The 20,574-nt window shown below is 37.1% G+C and overlaps 1 protein-coding gene across 1 annotated transcript in view; it reads right to left on the bottom strand.

Moving 5' to 3' along the window:
* TMC1 (transmembrane channel like 1) overlaps window positions 1-20,574 on the bottom strand; it is a 68,170-nt gene that overhangs the window by 4,463 nt on the left and 43,133 nt on the right. Inside the window, exons 12-18 of the mRNA XM_055791688.1 lie at window positions 19,360-19,554; window positions 12,411-12,590; window positions 12,108-12,260; window positions 10,429-10,557; window positions 5,889-5,956; window positions 2,697-2,936; window positions 106-231 (exon numbers count right to left, since the gene is read on the bottom strand). Of these exons, the coding sequence (XP_055647663.1) occupies window positions 106-231; window positions 2,697-2,936; window positions 5,889-5,956; window positions 10,429-10,557; window positions 12,108-12,260; window positions 12,411-12,590; window positions 19,360-19,554 (1,091 nt within the window). The remainder of the gene's footprint in view (window positions 1-105; window positions 232-2,696; window positions 2,937-5,888; window positions 5,957-10,428; window positions 10,558-12,107; window positions 12,261-12,410; window positions 12,591-19,359; window positions 19,555-20,574) is intronic.

The raw sequence follows: 20,574 nt of genomic DNA, 5'->3' as shown, positions 1-20,574 counted from the left end.
ATCAGCACTGTATTTAATTAGACATTCAGGCAGTAAAGATTCAGAGTAAAAGAAACTTAACAGACCTTAGATTAAGCAAGCTTTGAGTTAATATTCTATACATACACCATCAGCAATATAAAAGGTAGGATGAGTCCAGGGTTAGAAGCGTAACCAAATACCTTCCCGAACCAGGAAGGGAAGTCATGCTCCAGAGTTTCTGATATGACTTCAAACATTCTTGTCTTCCCACTATTAAACAGGAAAGTTGAAATATATCTCATAAAAATATTATGGCATGGCAATGCAGTAGTATGAGTATATAGGTTAGTCACATTACATCATACCTGGGAAAAAGGGCAATAAAGTATATGGTAACATCTAAAATCTGACACTCAGAAAGGAAAACTATTTCAAATAGAATTGATGGGGGGGGGGGGGCGGGGAATAGATACCAATATTTTTATTGTATGCTAATAGATTTTGCCTGCAGTTTACACCAAGATTACTCCACCAACCAGACTGAAGTTAAACTTGCAACTTACACCCTATGAAGTCCTGGTGAAAAATTCAAATCCTGTCTTTGTATGATTGATAAGCAAAAATTGGTCTGCTTGCAAATGGTTTCTGTTCAGCACGCTTCAGCTTAATCCTCTCTCCTTCCTGTGTATCAATGCTATAGAAGTCAGCAGTGGTGGTTTGGATTTTTGTTACTGTTACAACAATCTAATAACCATGTGTATTTGTTCCATGGCCAGCTTATCTAACTATTTTCTCGTCAGAACATTAAGTTTTCCTTGCAGAAGCATTTTAATAGATGTTTCAAAAGTCTGTACCTGTTTGTCTTTGGCTGTGCCTCACAATACAGAGTTTGAAGGTTTTTACATAAACAAGGACCAGAAAAATGGGTCTTCATGTGTATTGAGACTAATTGGTAGTTTTAGTTGGTTCAAGGAATTGTCACCAAATTACCACCTGATATTCCAGTCATTAAGGTCTCCTGTCACCCTCTTCTCAGTTCTCTAAAACATTTCTGACAAACGGGTCTTTTTCTTAACTCAGTGTTTACTCTCTTTCCAGTAATGTAGAAAGGTTGCAGGCAGAATTCTTCTTCAGATCTTTCTTTCTCTCCACTTTCTCCACCCACCCACTCTGTGTTGTCCTTATCTTTTCCCCAGCATGCACAAAGCTTCTCCTGTTACAACTTTGCTAATTCTGTCCTGGCTTCCCTACTCCTGGCAGGTGGTCTGTTGAGTTGTATATGTTGCCTCTAATGATGGATTAAATAAAAAAAAAAACTCCAAAAACAACAAACAAAACCCAAAGAATCAGAAGTTTCATAATAGATGAGACACAGAGTTACCAACAGTATTTTTTTTTTTTTTTTTTTTTTAAATATAGAGCCATGCACTACCAGTATTTACCACTGGCTGCTCAAGAGTAGCATTACCTACACCCAGGTTGAATGAACCTTCATTAGTAGGAAGTCCTCCCCCATTTAAATGTTATGTTGAAGATTTAATTTTTTTTTTTACTTTTTTTTTTAATGAAGAACAAAGCATCATTGCATTTGACAGAGAAAATTTGCAGGGCACTATTATCTTTCTCATTTTGAACAGTTGCTCAAATAAAAAAAAATTGCTTTGCATTACTTGCTTTGTTATCATTGCTTCTGTAAATTCAAGCAGGTTTTTATTTCATCAGAATTTTTGGCATGTCATGCAATTCTCCCCTCCTAGGTGGACTGTGAGTATTGCAGGTGGCTAGAAGCAATCTCCCAGATGTTTTGACTTTGGCCAAAGTTAATGTGGCACGACTTCTGCTCCTTTACAAAGTGCACTGGGGATTATGTATATAATTTTACAACAGTAATGTATTATTCAAACCTTTCATTGGAATCAGGATGTGTCTTTTACTATTCCCCTACTCTTGTTTTGCTAATACATTGTTTAAAACCAAAGACTAAAGTCTTTTACAAATTTTAATTTCATATATTGACTGTTGTTGTGTACTCATTACAGTTGTATGTTATTCTACCTGGTAAGTAAAGATGATGAAAATGGTCCTGGACTTTCCAGGTGTATGCACAAAACGAGAAAGCATGGCAATATCTAAGCTAGCTTGAATGTGAGGCACATGTTTGCACAGCAAAGGCAGGCCTAAGTTTTTAGAAGACACTAATGAACAGGCAGGTCTTGGAGACTTCAGGAATGGAATCAGCTTCACAGTGGTACTACAGGTACATGAAATACTGTGTCAGTTGGAAAGAGTCACAGTAGTCAAAAGACTGCACCACCATACGTTTAGTATATCACCATACATTCTGACACGCCCCTCCTACAGGGCACATGCAGACATTTCCTGAAAGCCATCATTATCAAGCCAGCAGACCAGAGATGCATAAGAGGTCACAGCTCTACTCCTTAAGAATAATTTCTGGCTGAATTACAGCAGTAATGACAATTTTTACATTACAACTAACTAAAAGATTTTCTGTTCTATACTTCAGATAAAGCTGCCTAAAGAATTACTCAGTTTTCTAGGATTCCAGCTTCAAGAGTTACCCACAACGAGAAATGTAACACAACTAAACACTTAAACTATCAGGTGCTAACACTTATTTTAGAAGCTTTACATCATTACTGCATCATTCACTGTGATGTGATGAGGCAGTTTATTACATCAATAACAAAAGATGAATGTAAAATGCAAAAAACCTGAAAGGACCACAGTCAAAAGATGGTGGGATGGAGACGATTGTGTACACAGCAGGCAGTGTAGAAAGAAAGAGGATGAAAAGCAGCATTGCCATGTAGAAGTTATTGGATCTGGAAGCCTTAAAGACCCTCTCTTGGGGGACATTGCAGCACATCACTGCCCAGCACTGCAGGTACATTGAAGTGTGGAGGCGGAACACATTGATTGCTGGGAGACATGGAGCATAAAAAGATCCCATCCTAGAAAAGAAGAAAAAAAAAATAACCACTTTGTTGCAGGACTTCTGTATTCCTAGATATGCCATCCACTCCCTATGTCAATGTGCTTTGCAGTCATACACACTGTGCGCTCAGAAATCAAGTTCATAAAAACCATCTTTATATTTTTTTACTGGTCTTTTTTTGTCAGTCTTTTTTTAAGAAGAACAAGAGGCACATGAAGAGAATTCTCCATATGAAATTTTTGTTTCAAAGCTACAAAGCCCTCTTTCCCTGAAAACTAAATGATCACCTAATGAAATGTTTTTCACTCTTACTTTGTCCCTTTAGTTCAGGTAGCATCTCACTTGTGTTGTATAAAAAAGGATAGGCCTAAAGCTAGGTATTACCAAAATAAGCTAGTTTAGTCTTTATTATTATTCTTAATATGCTATCACCATTTTAGGAAGGATTTTTCTGCTCTAGTTGACATGTATTTTGCTTCTATTACCATGGTTCTTTAGTGCTTTATTCCAACAAACTGTTTATTGATTCTGCTAAATATGGTTTTTTTCCTTATTGTGTGTAGTTGCATGGTTATGACACTAAAGTAGTTGGGCCCATTTTATTTTTATCACACCTTGTTTATTGTGTCATGCTGACTGAAAAGCAACTACTTTCATTTGCCTGGACAAACAGTGCAGAATGTAAGAAATCGGGAACCTACTTTTTCCTTAATCATTGTCCAGGTGACCAGGGCTGATCTACCTTGCCTCTGAGTGCCACAGTTTTTTCTTTTTAAAAAACAGGCAATAGATCTAAGTTGTTGGAAAGACCTTCCAAGTACAGAAATACTATGACAGACTCTATGATATTAGTATCTTGCCTTCCTCTTTCAGTATATCTTCAATGAAAAAACCAAGGGTTTGCAGTTCTGCAGTTGAAGGGAGAGAGCACCTTGTGGTCCTGTTCCTTAGTCTCATGGAAATCAGTTGCAAAACACTCCTCAGTTTCGAGAAGTTCAGAATCTGGGTACCTTATGGCCATTGTCATAATATTTCAGTAGAATATTTATTATATGGTAGACAAATTCTTGCCAAAGCTTATTAATACAGATAAGACTTTCAAATTATATGCATCCCACTTGCTTTGTGAAAACACAGAGAAGGAGGTGAGAAGAAGTTTCCTAACTTCTCTCTCTTGTACACAAAAATAACTGGACACATACATGCCATTTGTATCCTCTCTTGCTCTGTGGTAACATCAGCTCACCAGCTGCACTTGAAACTCTCTTTTATTCTGTTTCAGATGAGGACAAGCATGTGCAATAGAATTTGAAAAGCTCAGATAGAACAGAAACCAATTTATGTATGTATTAAAGATAAACATGGTTTAGGCAGTGTATGTTTATCATAATTCTGTCAACCTTCTTTTATTCACCTGATGTATCTGGTTCAGTTTAAATCACCAGACATTATTTTGAAAAACATTAAAGGTTAGTGCCTTACCTGGCCATGCAAATATCAATTAGCATGTAAATGTGGTCCCAACCCTGCGACAAAGAATGCTATATCTAAATAGTATCACAAAAGCACAAGTCACAGTTTCTGTGCCAGAATGTGTATATTGTGGCATAGCAGAAGTCCACAGAGTCTTTACATGTAATGAAGTATAAAAATTATAGGTATGTATAGAAGTTTTGTTAGACAATAATCAGGAACTGACTCCCTCACAGAATCCTCAGCATCTCTCAAGTAGAAAATAATTTCCAACGTATCTTCAAAAGTGTTAATTACAACAGTAGGAAGTATCAGTGCCATCAATTGCGCATAAAATTGCAAGCAGAGCTTATGCTATAGCCTCATCATTTTGATGAATAGCAGCCTGACAAACGTTTCCTACCAGAAATTTGAACACTAGTCCTAAGGCAGATACCAAGATGCCAATCACAAAGCTAAGCTGCTTCTCTAAGGTGCAGAACACAGTATGGGTGCTTCACATGCCAGCAGCTGGACTGGACACCCTTCAACGACACTCTTATGGCATGCCATCACTACTAGGCCATAGGCGGTGCAATGCTCATCCCCAGCAATGTACTCTCCTGAGCAAGCGCATGGTGCTGCTGTCAGGGCCCTCAGTGCATCCCCTCAACAGGGTTTGGTTGTGAGAGCTGCAAGATATTTTCAGCATCTTTCTTTGCTGTATTTCTGCAGCACTTCTTTGACATGTACACAACACAGAACCTTTTTGCTTTACAGAAGTGAGGGCTTTCACCAAGCAGAAAGTCTGATCAGCAGTCATATTAAATGTCAAAAATTAGGCCTTAGCAAGAACTAACTTTGAGAAGTCAATAGTGCTTGAGGAGGACAGTTCTCAAGGAACACTGAGAATCTTGCATGATGGCTCTACACACTGGTGTTCTTTATCACTCATCTAAAGTCCAAAAATGGATAGAAACATAGAACTCTTCTCCTCTAGGACTAAGGACTTATACTGAGCAGTAGCACTTTATGTGCATTCACGTGCCTGTACATATTGTGCTAGGTTAACAGTTGCACTTCATGATCTTAAAGTCTTTTCCAACCTAAATGATTCTACGACTCTAGGCTTCTATACATGAATTTGGTTTAGGACACATGAGAAAAGAGTGGTAAGGTATTTTGAAAGGCTGAAATTCAAAGTAAAACACTACAGGCCAGGTCATTGCTCCAGCAAGCAGTCAGTCAACAAAAAGATAAGATTCATCTATGCATTTTTTACTGGTTGATCTTACCAGCTCATTCCAAAATCCTGATCCATCTTGTCCCATAATCTTACCCCAGAACTAGTTTTGAAGTGGTCCCACTGATTGCAGTGTACCAGAGTTTGGTTTGTATTGTATTACACTTCCATCAAACTAAAGCAATGGGACAGAATCAGCATTTCAGAATGATCTTTCATAGATACAACTAAATACTGCAGTCCTGCAGGTGCAACATGCTTTGGCACACCTACCAGATCATGCCTTGGTTAAAGATCAGTCCCAGCACATTTCCACTTATATCAAACTCAGAATATGATGGCTGAAAGACATAATACAGATACTTTCATAAGGCTTACATGAAGGGTTTTAAGATGACTTACAGTAGATTAAATCTGTCATTCCAACAGGAGCAGCATACTGGCATTTTGTTGTAAGGCCTCTTGTTGCATCTTGTCAGTGAATTGTGAAACAATTACTCAAGGCCAACAGGTATACATTCATACAGCTTGCGGTATTTTACTGAAAATCTTTTTGAGATTGTTTGGAGGAAGGTGCTAATGGGAAATTTGAAATAGTTCTGGGTACTGAGTAAATTTTAAAGCAACAGTTCATAAATTTTCCATTGGAGTGTCAAGTGGTGGTCATCTAATGTGTCCTCCAATACGGTACCAGCTATGAAGCTGCTGTGATTTAACTCCCGTTTGAATTATAACGTTATCCTTCATATTTTAGCAGTTACAGAGATGATGAATTATTTTTAAGCATTGATAGTTGTTGCCAATCATTGCCTTCCCTGCTTAATATGAATATCTTATTTCTAATTTGAGTGTGTTTGATTCTAATTTTAACTTCCAGATTCAGTTATGCAATGTCATTACCACTTTGCTGAAGAAAACACTGTATCATAAATTTTTGTTTCCAGTATAGACACATAAATACTGTAAACAAATAAGTCTTTAGACTTATATTTCTTAACTAACCCTTTCATTCTGTTCTTCCAAATCTTTAATCATTTCCACATCTTATCTTTTACCCTATTTATTAGTCTCCAGTTCATGAACACTTCCATCTGCAAACATTGAATACACTGCATTTGAGTGATGATTGAAATACACACATACGTACTAGTTTGTGTGCATATGCACCAGAACAAAACTTTCTGGTAAGAAATTGTGGCTGTAAACTTTTGGCTTACATCTAAATGTCTCATTCAAGCATATTATTCATATGGTTTTGCATTGTCACAAGGTTTTGTTTAATCAGCTTTCTCATACAAGAGACTTTTGCTACACCATACCTGATGACTTGCATAATTCACCATAGTGGGTGGACAAAAAGATCATGAATACTGTGTATCTTCCAAGTATTAATTACACAGATGACTGACAGGGAGGAAGCAGCATGAGATACAAAAATAACTCTTGCCTTATATCTGAATCAAGACAAAATTATTCAATTAAAATCACCAACTCAACTCACAATTCTAAATTCTAGTATGTTATATTGTTGGGATGTTTGAAATCCCTACATTTTTTCTGTGTAGTTTTCTGTATATATGTACAGATGTATATGTATATGTTTACAGCAAACTGCTTTATTTATGTTTCATGTATTTCTGAATCTGCTTCCATATGAAGAAAGATTAAATACATTACTAGTATTCAGCTTGGAAATCGATTGACTATAGATGGCTGTATAGATGGATAGAATGTTTTAAGTGACATGGAGAGATGAATAAGATCATACAGAATCAAATAATGTGTGACTATTCTTCATAACATAGAGGTTAGCATTAACAAATAAAATAATTTTAAATTTAATTTTTAAATAAACACAAGGAAGTGTTTTTTCACACAACATGCAAGTTAATTTCTGGAATTCTTTGCCAACTGACATTTTCATTGTCAGAATCATTTAATGTACAAAAAAGGTTAAAATTAATGGATGATAGGTATATAATGGCCACTAACCACAGAGACACAGGAAGACCTACTTCCTAGGGAAGATTCTAAGCTCAGGTATTTCCAGCAATCCAATTATTTCCAGTTTGCATTACCATTTCTGGCTGTTGTTTCAGGCAGCTTACTGGACCTGAGGACCATAATGCACCTGACTGTTATAGCCATTCTTAAATACTGCCAAATAAAAACCTCAGTAATATTTTTTTTTCCATCATCTCTTACCAGCAGACATGTTGTTGACACTTTGAGAACAATAATATTTCATGGAAATAAGTGTTCCCTCATTTCTGGATAAATATGCCACAGCTTCCATCAACAGTGTTGAAGCCCTTCCATGTGGGCTGTGAGATTCACTCTCCCTGCTTATCACTTTTCTTTATGTTCTTTATTTTGTATATGGATGAACATCTAGAAAGAAGGATGGTGACTGTGTGGGTCTGTTCAGACCTTTGATTAAAGCTCCTTACTTTATAGACTCTATTCTGCTGATTGATTTACCATATTCTATTCCATTAACATTCCTAATGGCAAAAAAACAAAGAGCAAAAATTAAGTCTTAAGTATTAATGGAGGTGTGTGTGTGTCTTCACTTTGACATCTAGCAGTCCAAGTTCAAGTGAAGCTGTGTCCAGCTGTGTTCACTGTGTGGCTCCCAAAACCAGGACACTGAAGGCATGTCCTGGTTTCAGCTGAGGTAATTTTCTTCTCAGTAGCTGGTGCTGTGCTGTGTTCTGGATTTAGTGTAAGAACAAAGTTGATGACACACAGATGTCTTTGGTTGTTGCTGGGTAATGCTTATACTAAGTCAAGGACTTTTCAGTTTCTTGGGCCCTGCCAGTGAGCGGCCTGGAGGGGCACAAGAAACAGGGAGGAGCAGCCAGGACAGCTGACCCGAACTGGCCAGAGGGATATTCCATACCATGGGAGAGCATGCTGAGTACATATAAGCTTGGGGAAGAAGAAGGATGGGAGGACATTAGGCATTATGGCATTTGTCTTCCCAAATAACTGTTACACGTGATGGAGTCTGCTGTCCTGGAGATGCCTGCCCATGGGAAGTGGTGAATTAATCCCTTGTTTTGCTTTGCTTGTGTGTGCGGCTTTTACTTTCCTTATTAAACTGTCTTTATCTCAACCCATGAGTTTTCACACTTTTAGTCTTCCGACCCTCTCCCCCATCCCACTGTGGGGGGAGTGAGCGAGCAGCTGCGTGGGGCTTGATTGCCAGCTGGGGTTAAATCACAACAGCATCTCACAAAAAATACAACCGGTAGCCCTATCCAGCTGTTCTGGATACCCAGGGTTGTCTCACATAGTGCTAGGCACCTGTGGTTGGGCAGGTCATGCAACAAAAACTCCTTGCATAAAAGGCAGCTGATTCAGAGTAAATAGCAAGACAGAAGAGGCTTCAGGAAGCTCAAATGGAAGACAAATCATCCTAAGGAGAGTCTGTCCTACAGTCTTTAGAGTGGCTTTCAGGCTTGCATTCATTCAAGCTCTTTCATTGATTGTGGATATCCTGAAAGGGACAAGATTCAGGCTATCACTTCAATGCTTTTATAAAACACAAAGTCTGAGCTATTTCCTGGCAGATGTAACGCTGGCTACAATGCTTCATGTGTTCCCCACGTCCAGCCCTGGCTATTGAGATGGATGTGGAACATCTGAAAATGTAAGCAAGTTCCAGATGCATTTTAAGTATATGAAACTACATGGTTCCACAAGCTGTGCTGTCTCTCTGCCCATGCTGTATTCAGACTCCTGCATTTGATAGTGATATTGCAAGGATTCTAAATTGTTTGTCCACAGCCTGGCTGGCTAGTAGTCTTTTTCTCCAGCCCCACACCAGTCCTGGTTGAGACACACCAGACAATTAACAGGGGGAAACCTGAATCTTACTATAAAGGCTGGAATTTCATCAGAGCCATTCAATAGTAATAAGACTGCAATACCAGAAAACATTTTCTATAGAAAACATAAAAAAATTTCTCTTCTTCTGGGAATTATAATTTCCTGAGAGGCTGCTCTTAGTAAAAGAATAAATTTGTACACATATGAACATAAAATTTTGATGGAAAAATAAAAGGATAGTAGAACAGCTACAGTGACTGCTCAGTGCAGATGTATCCAAGACAGCTTTAAATGACTTAGCTCCTTCCCATACCTCTCAATAAGTACAAAGGAGGTTTAGGAGCTTCACAAGCTTTGCCGGTACCGTACCCTTACTACTAAACAGGTGAAAAAGCAGCATCAGATCTTACAGTTTAGGTATCAGCTGGCTAAGTTAACCTAGTTCAGATACATGTAAAAGAGTGAAAGTCTCAGCTCCCAAGTGAAGAGCTCTACACCCACTTATGTTATGGAACTTACCAACTATATTTCAGCCAAACTAATTCTAGAAAAAAAAATATAATAAGATTTTTGGAAGAATTTTTTTTCACATTTTTCTTCACAAACTGTGTGCTAGAAGACCCTCTCCAAAATCCCATAGAAATCAACGAGATTGTATACTGTGGAACAGGGAACTAGTCCTCTAATTAGAAATATGTGAAAAATGTGTACCCACTTCTCTTATTGGGTAAGAGAATGAACTCAAACTAAAAAAAAAAAAAAAAAAAATAATAATTCCTGAAGTTACCAAAGTCTAAAAGACAAATATTAAGGCAAAAGTAAATTCTGAGAAAAACTAACACACTGTTGTTCAGGCATTTTGAAGGTGATGTGTTTAACCAATTGTTAAATCTGTAGAATTGTAAAGAAAATGTAATTTCTACAAAATATGCAGTGATAATCTGACAAAGACATTTAAAATAGCAAATAAGATACTTACAAATCCATATTCCAAGTCCCAACACCAGCAGTAATTGAAAAACCTAACGAAGACAGCTCTCAAGAAATCACCGATTAGAATTGTGATGTATGTTGTCATCGTGTCAGAGACTGTCAGCCGCACAAATTCCTGTTAAAGCAACATGTTCTTTCAAGACTATATTTAAGCAATTAATCATATTTAATTGATCATAATTTATACTTTTAATAATTATTATTAAATATGTTTATTAAATATATAATTATATAATAGTTATCTATTAGAATAATATTGTGATATGAATATATATATAAATCTATAAATAGAATAATAATTAATCACAAGTAATAATGAAATACTAGACTGGATCCCTAATTGTGCTTACCCTGCTTCAACATGGAAAAGAATCTGATCCTCCTCTACATTCACTGATTCTGAAAAAAGCCAGAAGAAAAACTGCCCCTGCTTTGCTAGAGGCATCCTTTGCTCTGATTTGTGCTCCTGTTATCAGATGAGACATCCAGGGTATGATTAGACTGGGAAAGGCTTCTAGTCAAGACTACTGGTATAACAAAAATCTGAGCTAATATCTTAAACTACTTTCGATCCCTTTGACTCTGGGAAGATTCAAATAAATAAATAAAGAAATACATGAATAAATAAAGTGAATGGCTGCTTTCTTAAGGAGCACCAACTCCCAGTGAATATAGAGAGGAAAGAAGAAAATCCTAAGGGAAACTTTTGTTCCTTTACCTTTATTTTAGTAAGTCCCACTAAGCCCTACTGTAAGAGGCTTTACGCCAATAGCCTAAAGGGCTATTACTCTCCCTGATCTGAAATTATGGAGAAAATTAGTGCAGTGATGAGCAGCTCTTGGTGGTTCTTAGCTTATTATTCAGCACCAGTGAAAAGAATAGAGGGGCTGGTTTTCCTGCTTGTCTGCTCCCTGGTGGTGGTTTGTTCAGTCAGGAGGTGAGATTGTGATGGAGCAACAGCAAAAGTTGTGATTCAGTGATGAATCTATGCTCGGGAAAACAACAATGGAGTATGATCAAATAGAGGAAAGGTGGATCTTAGAAAATTCTTTGGAAATGACATTTTATATTAATAGATCAATAAGAATAAATGAACTGAATTAAATAAAATGACTGAGAAGATTTACCATTAAACCACTGTTCTTCTGCATTGTCACTTAGCTGAAGACAGAGTGCCTCCTCAAAAGCACAGTGATGTAAGAGCTATCTTACACATACTTTCTTGTTGAGCTACTCATTCTTTTATTGTTGTTTCTATAGAGCTGTTGTAGATAGAAACTAATTTTGCCTGGTCAAAATTCTAATCAGAATTACCACATTTATTAGGGGTTGTGATTAATCCAACATTTCAAAATTAATAAGCAGGTTTTGCCAGACAAAGATGGGATGAGGAAGAGGAAGGTAAATAAAGAGAATAGTGAAAAGGAAGGGAAAAAAAGAAATGCTTTCAATGCTGCCAACTACCAGGAGAAAGAATTCCCTACTACACAGGGTCCAAAGAAACTCAAATAATTATTTTGCAACATTTTAGCTCAGGAAAAATTCCACATCTGCTTTCCCTGACATTTTCCTACCTTAATAGCAGAAAGAAAGAGGGTTTAGATAGTGTATCTTGTATCTGACTATGATCTATTACGAAACATGGACTCAAAATAGTTACATTACCTGTCCTACCATTGTTTCCCAGCATGGCCCCCTGGGGACATCTGCAGGATCCACCTGTATTGGAGGAGCAGTCGAATTTTCTGGAATAGTACCATTATACAGACTGGCTTCCCATATTGTCATATTATATTTGACTATCTTTTCTTCTTCCAACTAATTAAAAAAATAAATCGGGGAAAAAATAACATGAACTTGTTACCAGCTTTCAACTTTTTCTACTCCAAGACTCCCATTACCAGCTCAGAGATCCTCATCCTTGCCCAGCTACATGTTAAAAATTGTGAAAGGAAGTAAATAGCTTGCCTTGAGATTGATTTCATCCATTAGGGCAATAATGAAAGTGTAGAGGTTTCCAAGAAAAAGAGCAAAGATTCTTCCCAGCTGCCATCGCAGAGCTATTCGAGGGTGATAGTTTTCCAGAGAACTGATTACATCAAATAAAGTTGGACAGAACATTCCTAAAAGTGACATAACCATGTTCACCTGAGAAGAAGAAAAAGAAGAAAAAAATAGTTTACAGTGAAAAGTTAGAGGACATTTTTTTATTATTACTGACTTGAGTGGAGGGTGTATTTCCACTACTACTTTTTATTAGTTTTTTGATTTAATTAAAAACAAAAACCACTCTGGGAGTCACAAGATGCTTTCACAAAGAAACAAAGGGATGAACAGTCAGTTGCAATCTGCTGCAGATGGTTATATGAGTTGTTAATTTAACTTTTCACTTAAACTTCCAAAATAATCAAATGTTAGTTATTCTGACTAGAATCTACATTTTAACCTACATTTAAAAATTCTATTACCAGAGGACTTAGCAAAACCTATCTCCAGTACTGTCGTAAGCTATGTCTCTACCGCATCTTTCCAATAGACTAAGTTAGACAAACTAAATAAAACAAAACAAATAAACACATAGATAAAAAACTTTCTTCTATAAAAGGCATTACTACAAATATACTGCACTAAATTAAATTTATCTGAAATCTCACCAGAAGTTAATTCTAGATGTCACAGAATCATAGAATGTCTTATGTCAGAAGGAACCCAGAAGGGTCATTGAGTCAGACTCCCTGTTCCTCACAGAACTACCTAAAAATAAACGATATGACCAAGAGTGTCATCCAAACACTCCCTGAACTCTGACAGGCTTGCTGGCACAACCACTTCCCTGGGGAACCTGTTCCACTAACCAACCATCCTCTCAGTGAGGAACATTTTCCATGTCCAGTCTGAACTTCTCCTGACACGGCTTCATTCTATTTCTTCATATCCTATTACAGGTCACTAGAGAGAGAAGATAAGCACCCTCTCTCTGCTGCCCCCCTTGAGATGACCCCTCAGCCTTCTGTTCTCCAAGCTGAACAAGCCAAGTGACTTCAGCCATTCCTCATAAGTCTTGCCTTCAAGGCCTTCCACCGTCTTGTCTGCCCTCCCCTGGACATACACGAGTAGCCTGCTGTCCTAATATTGAGGCATCCAAAAATACACACAGTGCTCAAGGTGGGGTTACACCAGTGCAGTGTAGACTGGGACAGTCACCTCCTTTGACCAGCTAGCTACGCTGTGCTTGCTGCATCCCAGGACATGGTTAGCCCTTTTGACTGCCAGGTCACACTGATGACTCATATTCAACTTGTCATCACCCAAACCCCAAGATTTTTTCCATGGGGCTGCTCTTCAGCCTCTCATCTCTCAGTTTGTACATATAACCAGTATTGCCCCATCTCAGGTGGAGAATCCAGCACTTGTTGAATTTCATATGGTTGGTGATTGCCCAGCTCTATAGTCTATCTCAGATTTCATGTTCTTGCTACATAAGCAAATTCAAATCAACCTCGCTTCTTTCCACCTCTTTTTTTTAGAAACTTCTCATAAGATTAGCTCATCATCTTAGCAGTATGGAGATGGAACAAATTCAATGAAGGCAAACGGAGAAAACCAGGTAACTAGCTTTTATAGAAAGCTTGAAATACAATATAGCTTACAAATTCTACAAACAAGAGAGGCATTCTAGTAACATTACTAAGTGATTGCTGAAAGCTATATCATGTCCACTTGAACCTTTTGGTTCTAATTCATTGTGCCAGCCAAAAATGAAAATAATTGAAAAAGTTTAAAAGTGCAATTATTCAATTTGAAATAAAACATTACAAAAACTGTGTCTTTAGATGACTAAAAACAACAAAGAAACAGGAAACATTGTCTCAATCTAAGCCACAAAGGTTGGAAAACACAAAGATGTTTATTTAAGATGAATCATATTAAAACAATTTAGTAAAAATAATTGATTTAATCACAAAAGAAATTAGTTTTTCACAGAACCCTAGTCTTCCAATTGCTCTGAAACTAGCATTTCTCAGCCAAGCAGAATCCATTTTGCTAGAACCATTATAAATTTTAATAAATTTCTAACTCCCTGCTATCAAGAGAATTACAACTGCCTTGGCTTCTCAGAAAAAATATGGCAACAGAAGGGCACTATGCCAACAAATAAATTAACTCACTCAAAAATATGTACATTACTACTTTTAAAAAGTTTCATCAACAAGACATGTTCTTGAAGAAAAAAAATAAATGGCTTGCTTTTTGCTAGTTTTCTATTCTTGGGTTTTTATTAAGTTCTAGAGCTAATTCCTGGATTTTTGCATTTATTGGCAATCAGCAGTGCAATCTGTGCATAGCTTGTGGCACCCTGCAAGTAGTATGTTGATTTTTTTTAACAATTATAGGAATTAACTGATGTTTCTTAAGTATTTAGACAGTTATTTGTAACTGTGATTAGTTTGTTAAAATAACAAGAAGCCACTGTTACCTCATAACACACAAAAAAATAAACAACCACCTAAAAACTTCTAACTATCATCTCCTGCAGCACTTGGGTTTATAGCTGGAAAAGGCAGAATTTATATTTTAATCTCCTGCCACTTTTTACCTTATTATACTAAGAGCTGTGTTGGGCTTCATACGTTAATGTTTGAATAAATTTTCTCTTATAATAATTGTGCATTTTCCTATTTTTTGGTACTTCTAGAAGGTAATGAGATGTCAGTGATCAAAACATTGTTTGGGTTTTTTTTCATCATGAATAGTGCAAACATTTTTATCTTAAAGTCTCCAAAGTGTTTAACATAGTTTATAACACATATTGTCTCAGTCACCATTAAACCAAAGACTTTATGCCCAAGATGGCCCAAGATGGCAAAACTGCAGGAGTCAACTACAGCCAACATGACTGATCATGAATTCTTAAAATTAAAACTTATTGTAACAGGCTGTATACCTTGTTTATCAATAGAAATGTCCAGTCCTATTGTGATACTGCTGAATCTTCAATCAGAATCCTCACTGACTCTGCTGTCTCATAGCCTCCTGTAGCAACTAGTTCTAGGAGCAAATGTGTGCATAAGAGATCTCCTGGGTCACATCAAAGGTTGGCCTAGCCCAACAGATGCCCATGGATGAGCAAAAACAGGGCAAACATATCAAAAGTCCGAGGCTTCATCTGTATTCAGTTTGGGTACTTGGTCAGACAGTTGTGGGGTTTTGTGTATTTAGTAACCCCCAGAGGATTTTTCTTTCATTCATCCGATCAGTCTTCCTTCAGACAGATCTAAATTTTGGCATTCATAGCACTGGCAACCACCATCTACCATTCCTTCCCTTTTGCTTTTTCTGAACCTGGCTTCTACTCAATTCATTTGATGTCTCATATTGAAAGACACAGTGAATATGTATTTAGGAAGAAAATGTATGTTCTTTGGGCAGTTTTAAATGTAGTACCTGCTGACTTTATTGAAACTTTCCTTATTGCTGCATAGGAAAGTCAGGTCAGAAGTCACTGTTTTTCTTTCTCTTGAACATGTAATTCTTTCTATATTTTTATTATGTTTTGTCTTATTTATGTTTCTAATATAGTTTCCTAGATATATTATCATTATACTTTTGAGTTTCTTGTGAAAGATATTGATGAACAAAGAAATCATCCATTGAATCGTCCATTGAATTTTAGCCACTTTAGCCTGATTTCAGAAAGGATATGATTTATATTCTGGATTTCTTCTCGTCAGTTTGACACTCAGGTGCTGGAGCAGATTTTCTTGCTCTATTTTTATCCATGACAGTTTCACTGCACTGTGTGACTTAAGAATTGTGGAATTATATGCCAGAAGATGGGCAGCATGCCAGCATCCATATACGGTAGTTATGGTTGATAGCAAATGTGGTCTTATATTCACTGTCTGCTGAGTGAATCTCAAAAGCCCTCTCTGCTCTGTTGAGATAGATTTTTCCCTAAGAAAGGATCATCAGCCAAGAGGCACCCACTAATTATTAAAACTGTGGTTCAAAACACATTGTGGCATTAACTACTCCAGATACCAACTCCTTGCATGACACTCAGAAAGCTAGAAAATTACTGCTTACACAAGCTCTTCCAGCTGCTATGAACCTGATAAGAAATTCTGTGACTGCCTCCACATCTAAATTTCAGCCCCCCAGCATATATAACTGTGCCAACATAGCATTAAATATTGAACGCTGACTGCTTGTTGGCTAATAGTATGTAGTCTAGCTAAAATAAATTGTATCTTCCACTAGCAATGATTGCAGTAGTCATGGATTTGTCTGGCATCTCCTGCAGAAAACACTCATAAATACCTATTTTTCTAGTAAATAGTTTCATTTCTTAAAAAATAAATTAGAATTATAAATTATATTTCATACAAATAAAAGCTGCCTGATGATTACTAGAACTAAAGAGAACATTGACAACATGGCTTAATAACTTCAATATAAGTGTACCCTATATCCACTACTAGAAACATTAAATAGCAGGATATTTTTAGCAAAAGATCTGTTGGGTTGTTTCAGCTTGCAAAACCTGAAATGTTAAAGCTATACTATTTTTTTGCTGGAAAAAAAGGAAAAAAAAAAAATATGTGTAAAACTTATCTCCTCTTTCCCCAAATGCTGTTAACGATTCTGATTCAGAGAATTCAGTCTTTCTTCTTAAAAGTTTTCTCTGCTTTTAAGTAACTTAATTTTTAAACAGTACAGGAATACATTTGAGAAAACAGGATACCTCAGTACCAGACAGATGCTCATGCTACCTTCAACCTCTGCAAACTATCTTCTATCATATTAGAAAAGTCAATTTTGCTCAGTAATTTTCATCCAATTTCAGAACACTTCACCAAGGAAATCATTGACATCATTGTACATTTTACCAAAATTTCCACAGAGATGGGGAAATTGTTGTATGGTGCAGAATCATTATTCATGCATGACCAACCATCAGGCCACAGCCAGGTATGAAGAGTGATGCAAATGCTGATGAAATCCCTTCACAGTCCCAGTCTGCCTGTTTCCAATAATTTCCTGTTCTCTGTGACATGCTAAACAATTTTATCTGAGCTGTGATCTGACAGAACTAGGTACTGCCAGTATGGAGGAGGAGTCTAAAAATTTACAACATTATGACACAGGAAGATAGAAAAAGGTCTTGTCCTCAAAATCACCAGTGGCACTTCCTTAGGCTGTGAGCTTCAGGAACAGATGATATAAAATGTATTCACCTTGTATTGTTCCATGAACACCATAATTACATGGTTTATGTACATTTTTTAATCCCTTAATACACTCAGTTTGATGAAATTTCTTACAAAAGAAGCTTAGTATTTTTATGAAGAATGTCAATTTTTACATAGTGTTGCCTGAATTGTGTGTAAAGGCTGCACTTTCATTTGCTATAAGTAGTACATCAAGTGTTTATGGGATTTTTTTTCTGATCAAAATCTCAATTTATTTTTTAATGATATAAACATAAAAGCTCTTGATCTAGGAAATAAGAAAAATGTTTAAATGTCTGTTATATAGAAGCCAAATGTATTTATGTAATTAAATATTAATAGCCAGTCTAAGGCAATATTTTGTACCTCACAAATATGTTCATTACCTGTCAATAGGGGAAAATTTTCAGCCAAATAATGGCAACATTTTCTTACTCTCCTTAAGAGACACACACAGTCCAGATCTTAGTTCTGTGTTACAGAGTCTCCTTAGCAGTATTTTTTTGTAAAGCAAACAAAAGTACAACAATGAATGTAAACATGCATATATTTAGCTACTTCCAGATTGCAGTATAAGCTAATATAACAGCTTTTGGTAGCACAGTTCTTGTTAGTACAAATCTATTACCACACCTCTCAGCTGAAAGAAAACCTTATTCCTCCTGAATTCCTTCGGAACTCTCTTCATCTGGCAGTCTGTTGTCACACTTAGACCACATGCTGCTTTAAACCAAGCAGTTTTGTATAGGACTTTTCTTTCCCATCAGATCAAAATGGAATAATTTTTATCAAGTAACTTAGCCCAATCTCAACAATCCCATTTCTCTGGATTCCAGAGGTGGCTTGCTGGAGTTTTTAATATTACTTCTTCTGTTGGGTTTTGGTGTTGAAAATTAAGGACTGACTTTTCTCACTCGATTTTCGCCCATTCCAGCAGCTTCGTGAGGCTAGCAGCTTTTTGCCTTGCCTTAAATCAGGTATCTACTTTACTTTCCAGCTCAGAAGATGAGCTTTGATTAACAAAAAGCTAGTTTTATAACATATACAGGAGCATTTTTGCTAAGAAAGTAAAGCCTCCCCAGGTTTTCATGTAGCAATACTGACTTCAAGTGCTTACTGCATACAGTTACAGCAAGCATAATCTCTACCACTATACACCTCTATCAGGCCAGACTGCATCTGCTTCAGAAGAAGGCAGATTAAGCACAAAAAAATGGTATTGGACACTTGGACTGGGCAGCTGGAACTGGAAGGCATGAGTTTCATCCTGTTGCTACACAGCAAAGTTGTACCCATGACGCCCCATATAACTTTTGGGTATGCTGACACACCAGTCACTTTGCTTGGTCCAGTTTCAGGAGGAAAGCAACAGGAGAGTGGGCTACTTTGAGAGATCTTGTGAGTCCACAGAGTGTCTGGAAAACAATCTTAAGAGAACAAAAGAGGAAAGGTAAAGACCTCAAATGAAAACTAAAAGCAAAGGGACATTTGAAAGGGCCATTGAAGGAATCATTATTTTAATGAAGCAGGAGGCAGAGGGACAAGAGCAATTATTTTGTTAGACATTTACCACCCACACTCAGAGCATTTAAATTCTCAGGAAAAAAAAAAAAAAAAAAGCAACAGGCAGTATAGAGGAACACAGTTTCAAACCACATCTATTTTAGAAATGTGCTAGCACGAACTTCATTTCTTTCCCACCACCCGTAGTTCTCCAGACCTTCCAGGGCAAATTTCTGGGATCTTCTGACAACAAAAAAGATGAGGTAGCCACTCCCAGCAAGTGTGCATAGAGCTAAGAAGTTAGCAAGAACCCTCAGGAATCGAGTCAAGTGAATATTTTCCTCTTTTCGGCTTTCCTGCTCTTCCACAATAGCTTCCTGCACTTGTTAGAAAGAAAAGAATATTATGAGTACTTTAATGGTCAAGACCCCACATTGCTTCCCAGTCATTAGAAGTCAGTTAAATAAATTCCAAAGATATGAATGCACACTTGGGCATCATGTTTTGAGATGATCTTATCTCACAAAATCCAGTTTGGACCCTGGCAGACTCTGGGGTTTAGGCTCCCCAGAGTTTGCTTTGCTTCATGATTGTGTCCCGACTGAGTCTCGTTACACCTGCACTTGTGTGCCAAAAAGAAACCAGCATGTTCTCTCAAGCTTGAGAGCTTCTAAGGCCGAGTGACCCAGCAGGATGAATGTGTGATTAGCTGTCAGAAAAGGAACTGTCATACTTTAAAAAATGTGCATTTGTGAGAAAAGAGCAAAAAGTTTTAATTTGAAAATCAGCAATTCAGAAGGAATGAAAAGACAGTTTAGATGTAGGAATCCCAAAAATGGCAAATAGTGTGCATCTTCAGACTGCAGAATAAAAACTGTCCCACACATACCCTTGGCCAGGACTGACTATACTGAGACTCTGGTATAACTATAATCTCCAGGTTCTACTTTTGCCAGCAGAAAGAGCTTTTGTTCTGAAGTGTCCTTGTGAAAGGGAGTTTGGTTACAGCTTCTCACTTTGGTGTAGAGATCAGTTGTCCAGAGGGGAAGCTGAACTCCTGCATTGCAACAATTACTCTGCATGGCTCTGCTTTTCTTGGGATTTGTGTTTTTTACACAAATGAAAGGAGATTGCAAAAGCTCTTGAGAAAAATTCCCATAGCCCACACAAACCCTTTCCTCTAAAGTTCCTTGCTTGTTTGCAAAGATCACAGTAAAACTTAGTTTGTTTCTCAAAAATAAGTCTCTGTCTCAAATTATTTGTATTCTTGTCCAAATAGCTTTTAGCAACTGACCTTAGCAGGTAGGCAGGGAAAGCTCACACAGTTTCAGTGCTTTCAGTCAGTATTTCCTCAATACTTGTTTTTCTTGGACCTTTTCTTTCTTTTTCTTTCTACT

This window comes from Falco peregrinus, chromosome Z (genome assembly GCF_023634155.1).
Source record: "Falco peregrinus isolate bFalPer1 chromosome Z, bFalPer1.pri, whole genome shotgun sequence".
Taxonomy (NCBI): Eukaryota; Metazoa; Chordata; class Aves; order Falconiformes; family Falconidae; genus Falco; species Falco peregrinus.
This window is presented reverse-complemented; position numbering and strand designations above follow the sequence as displayed.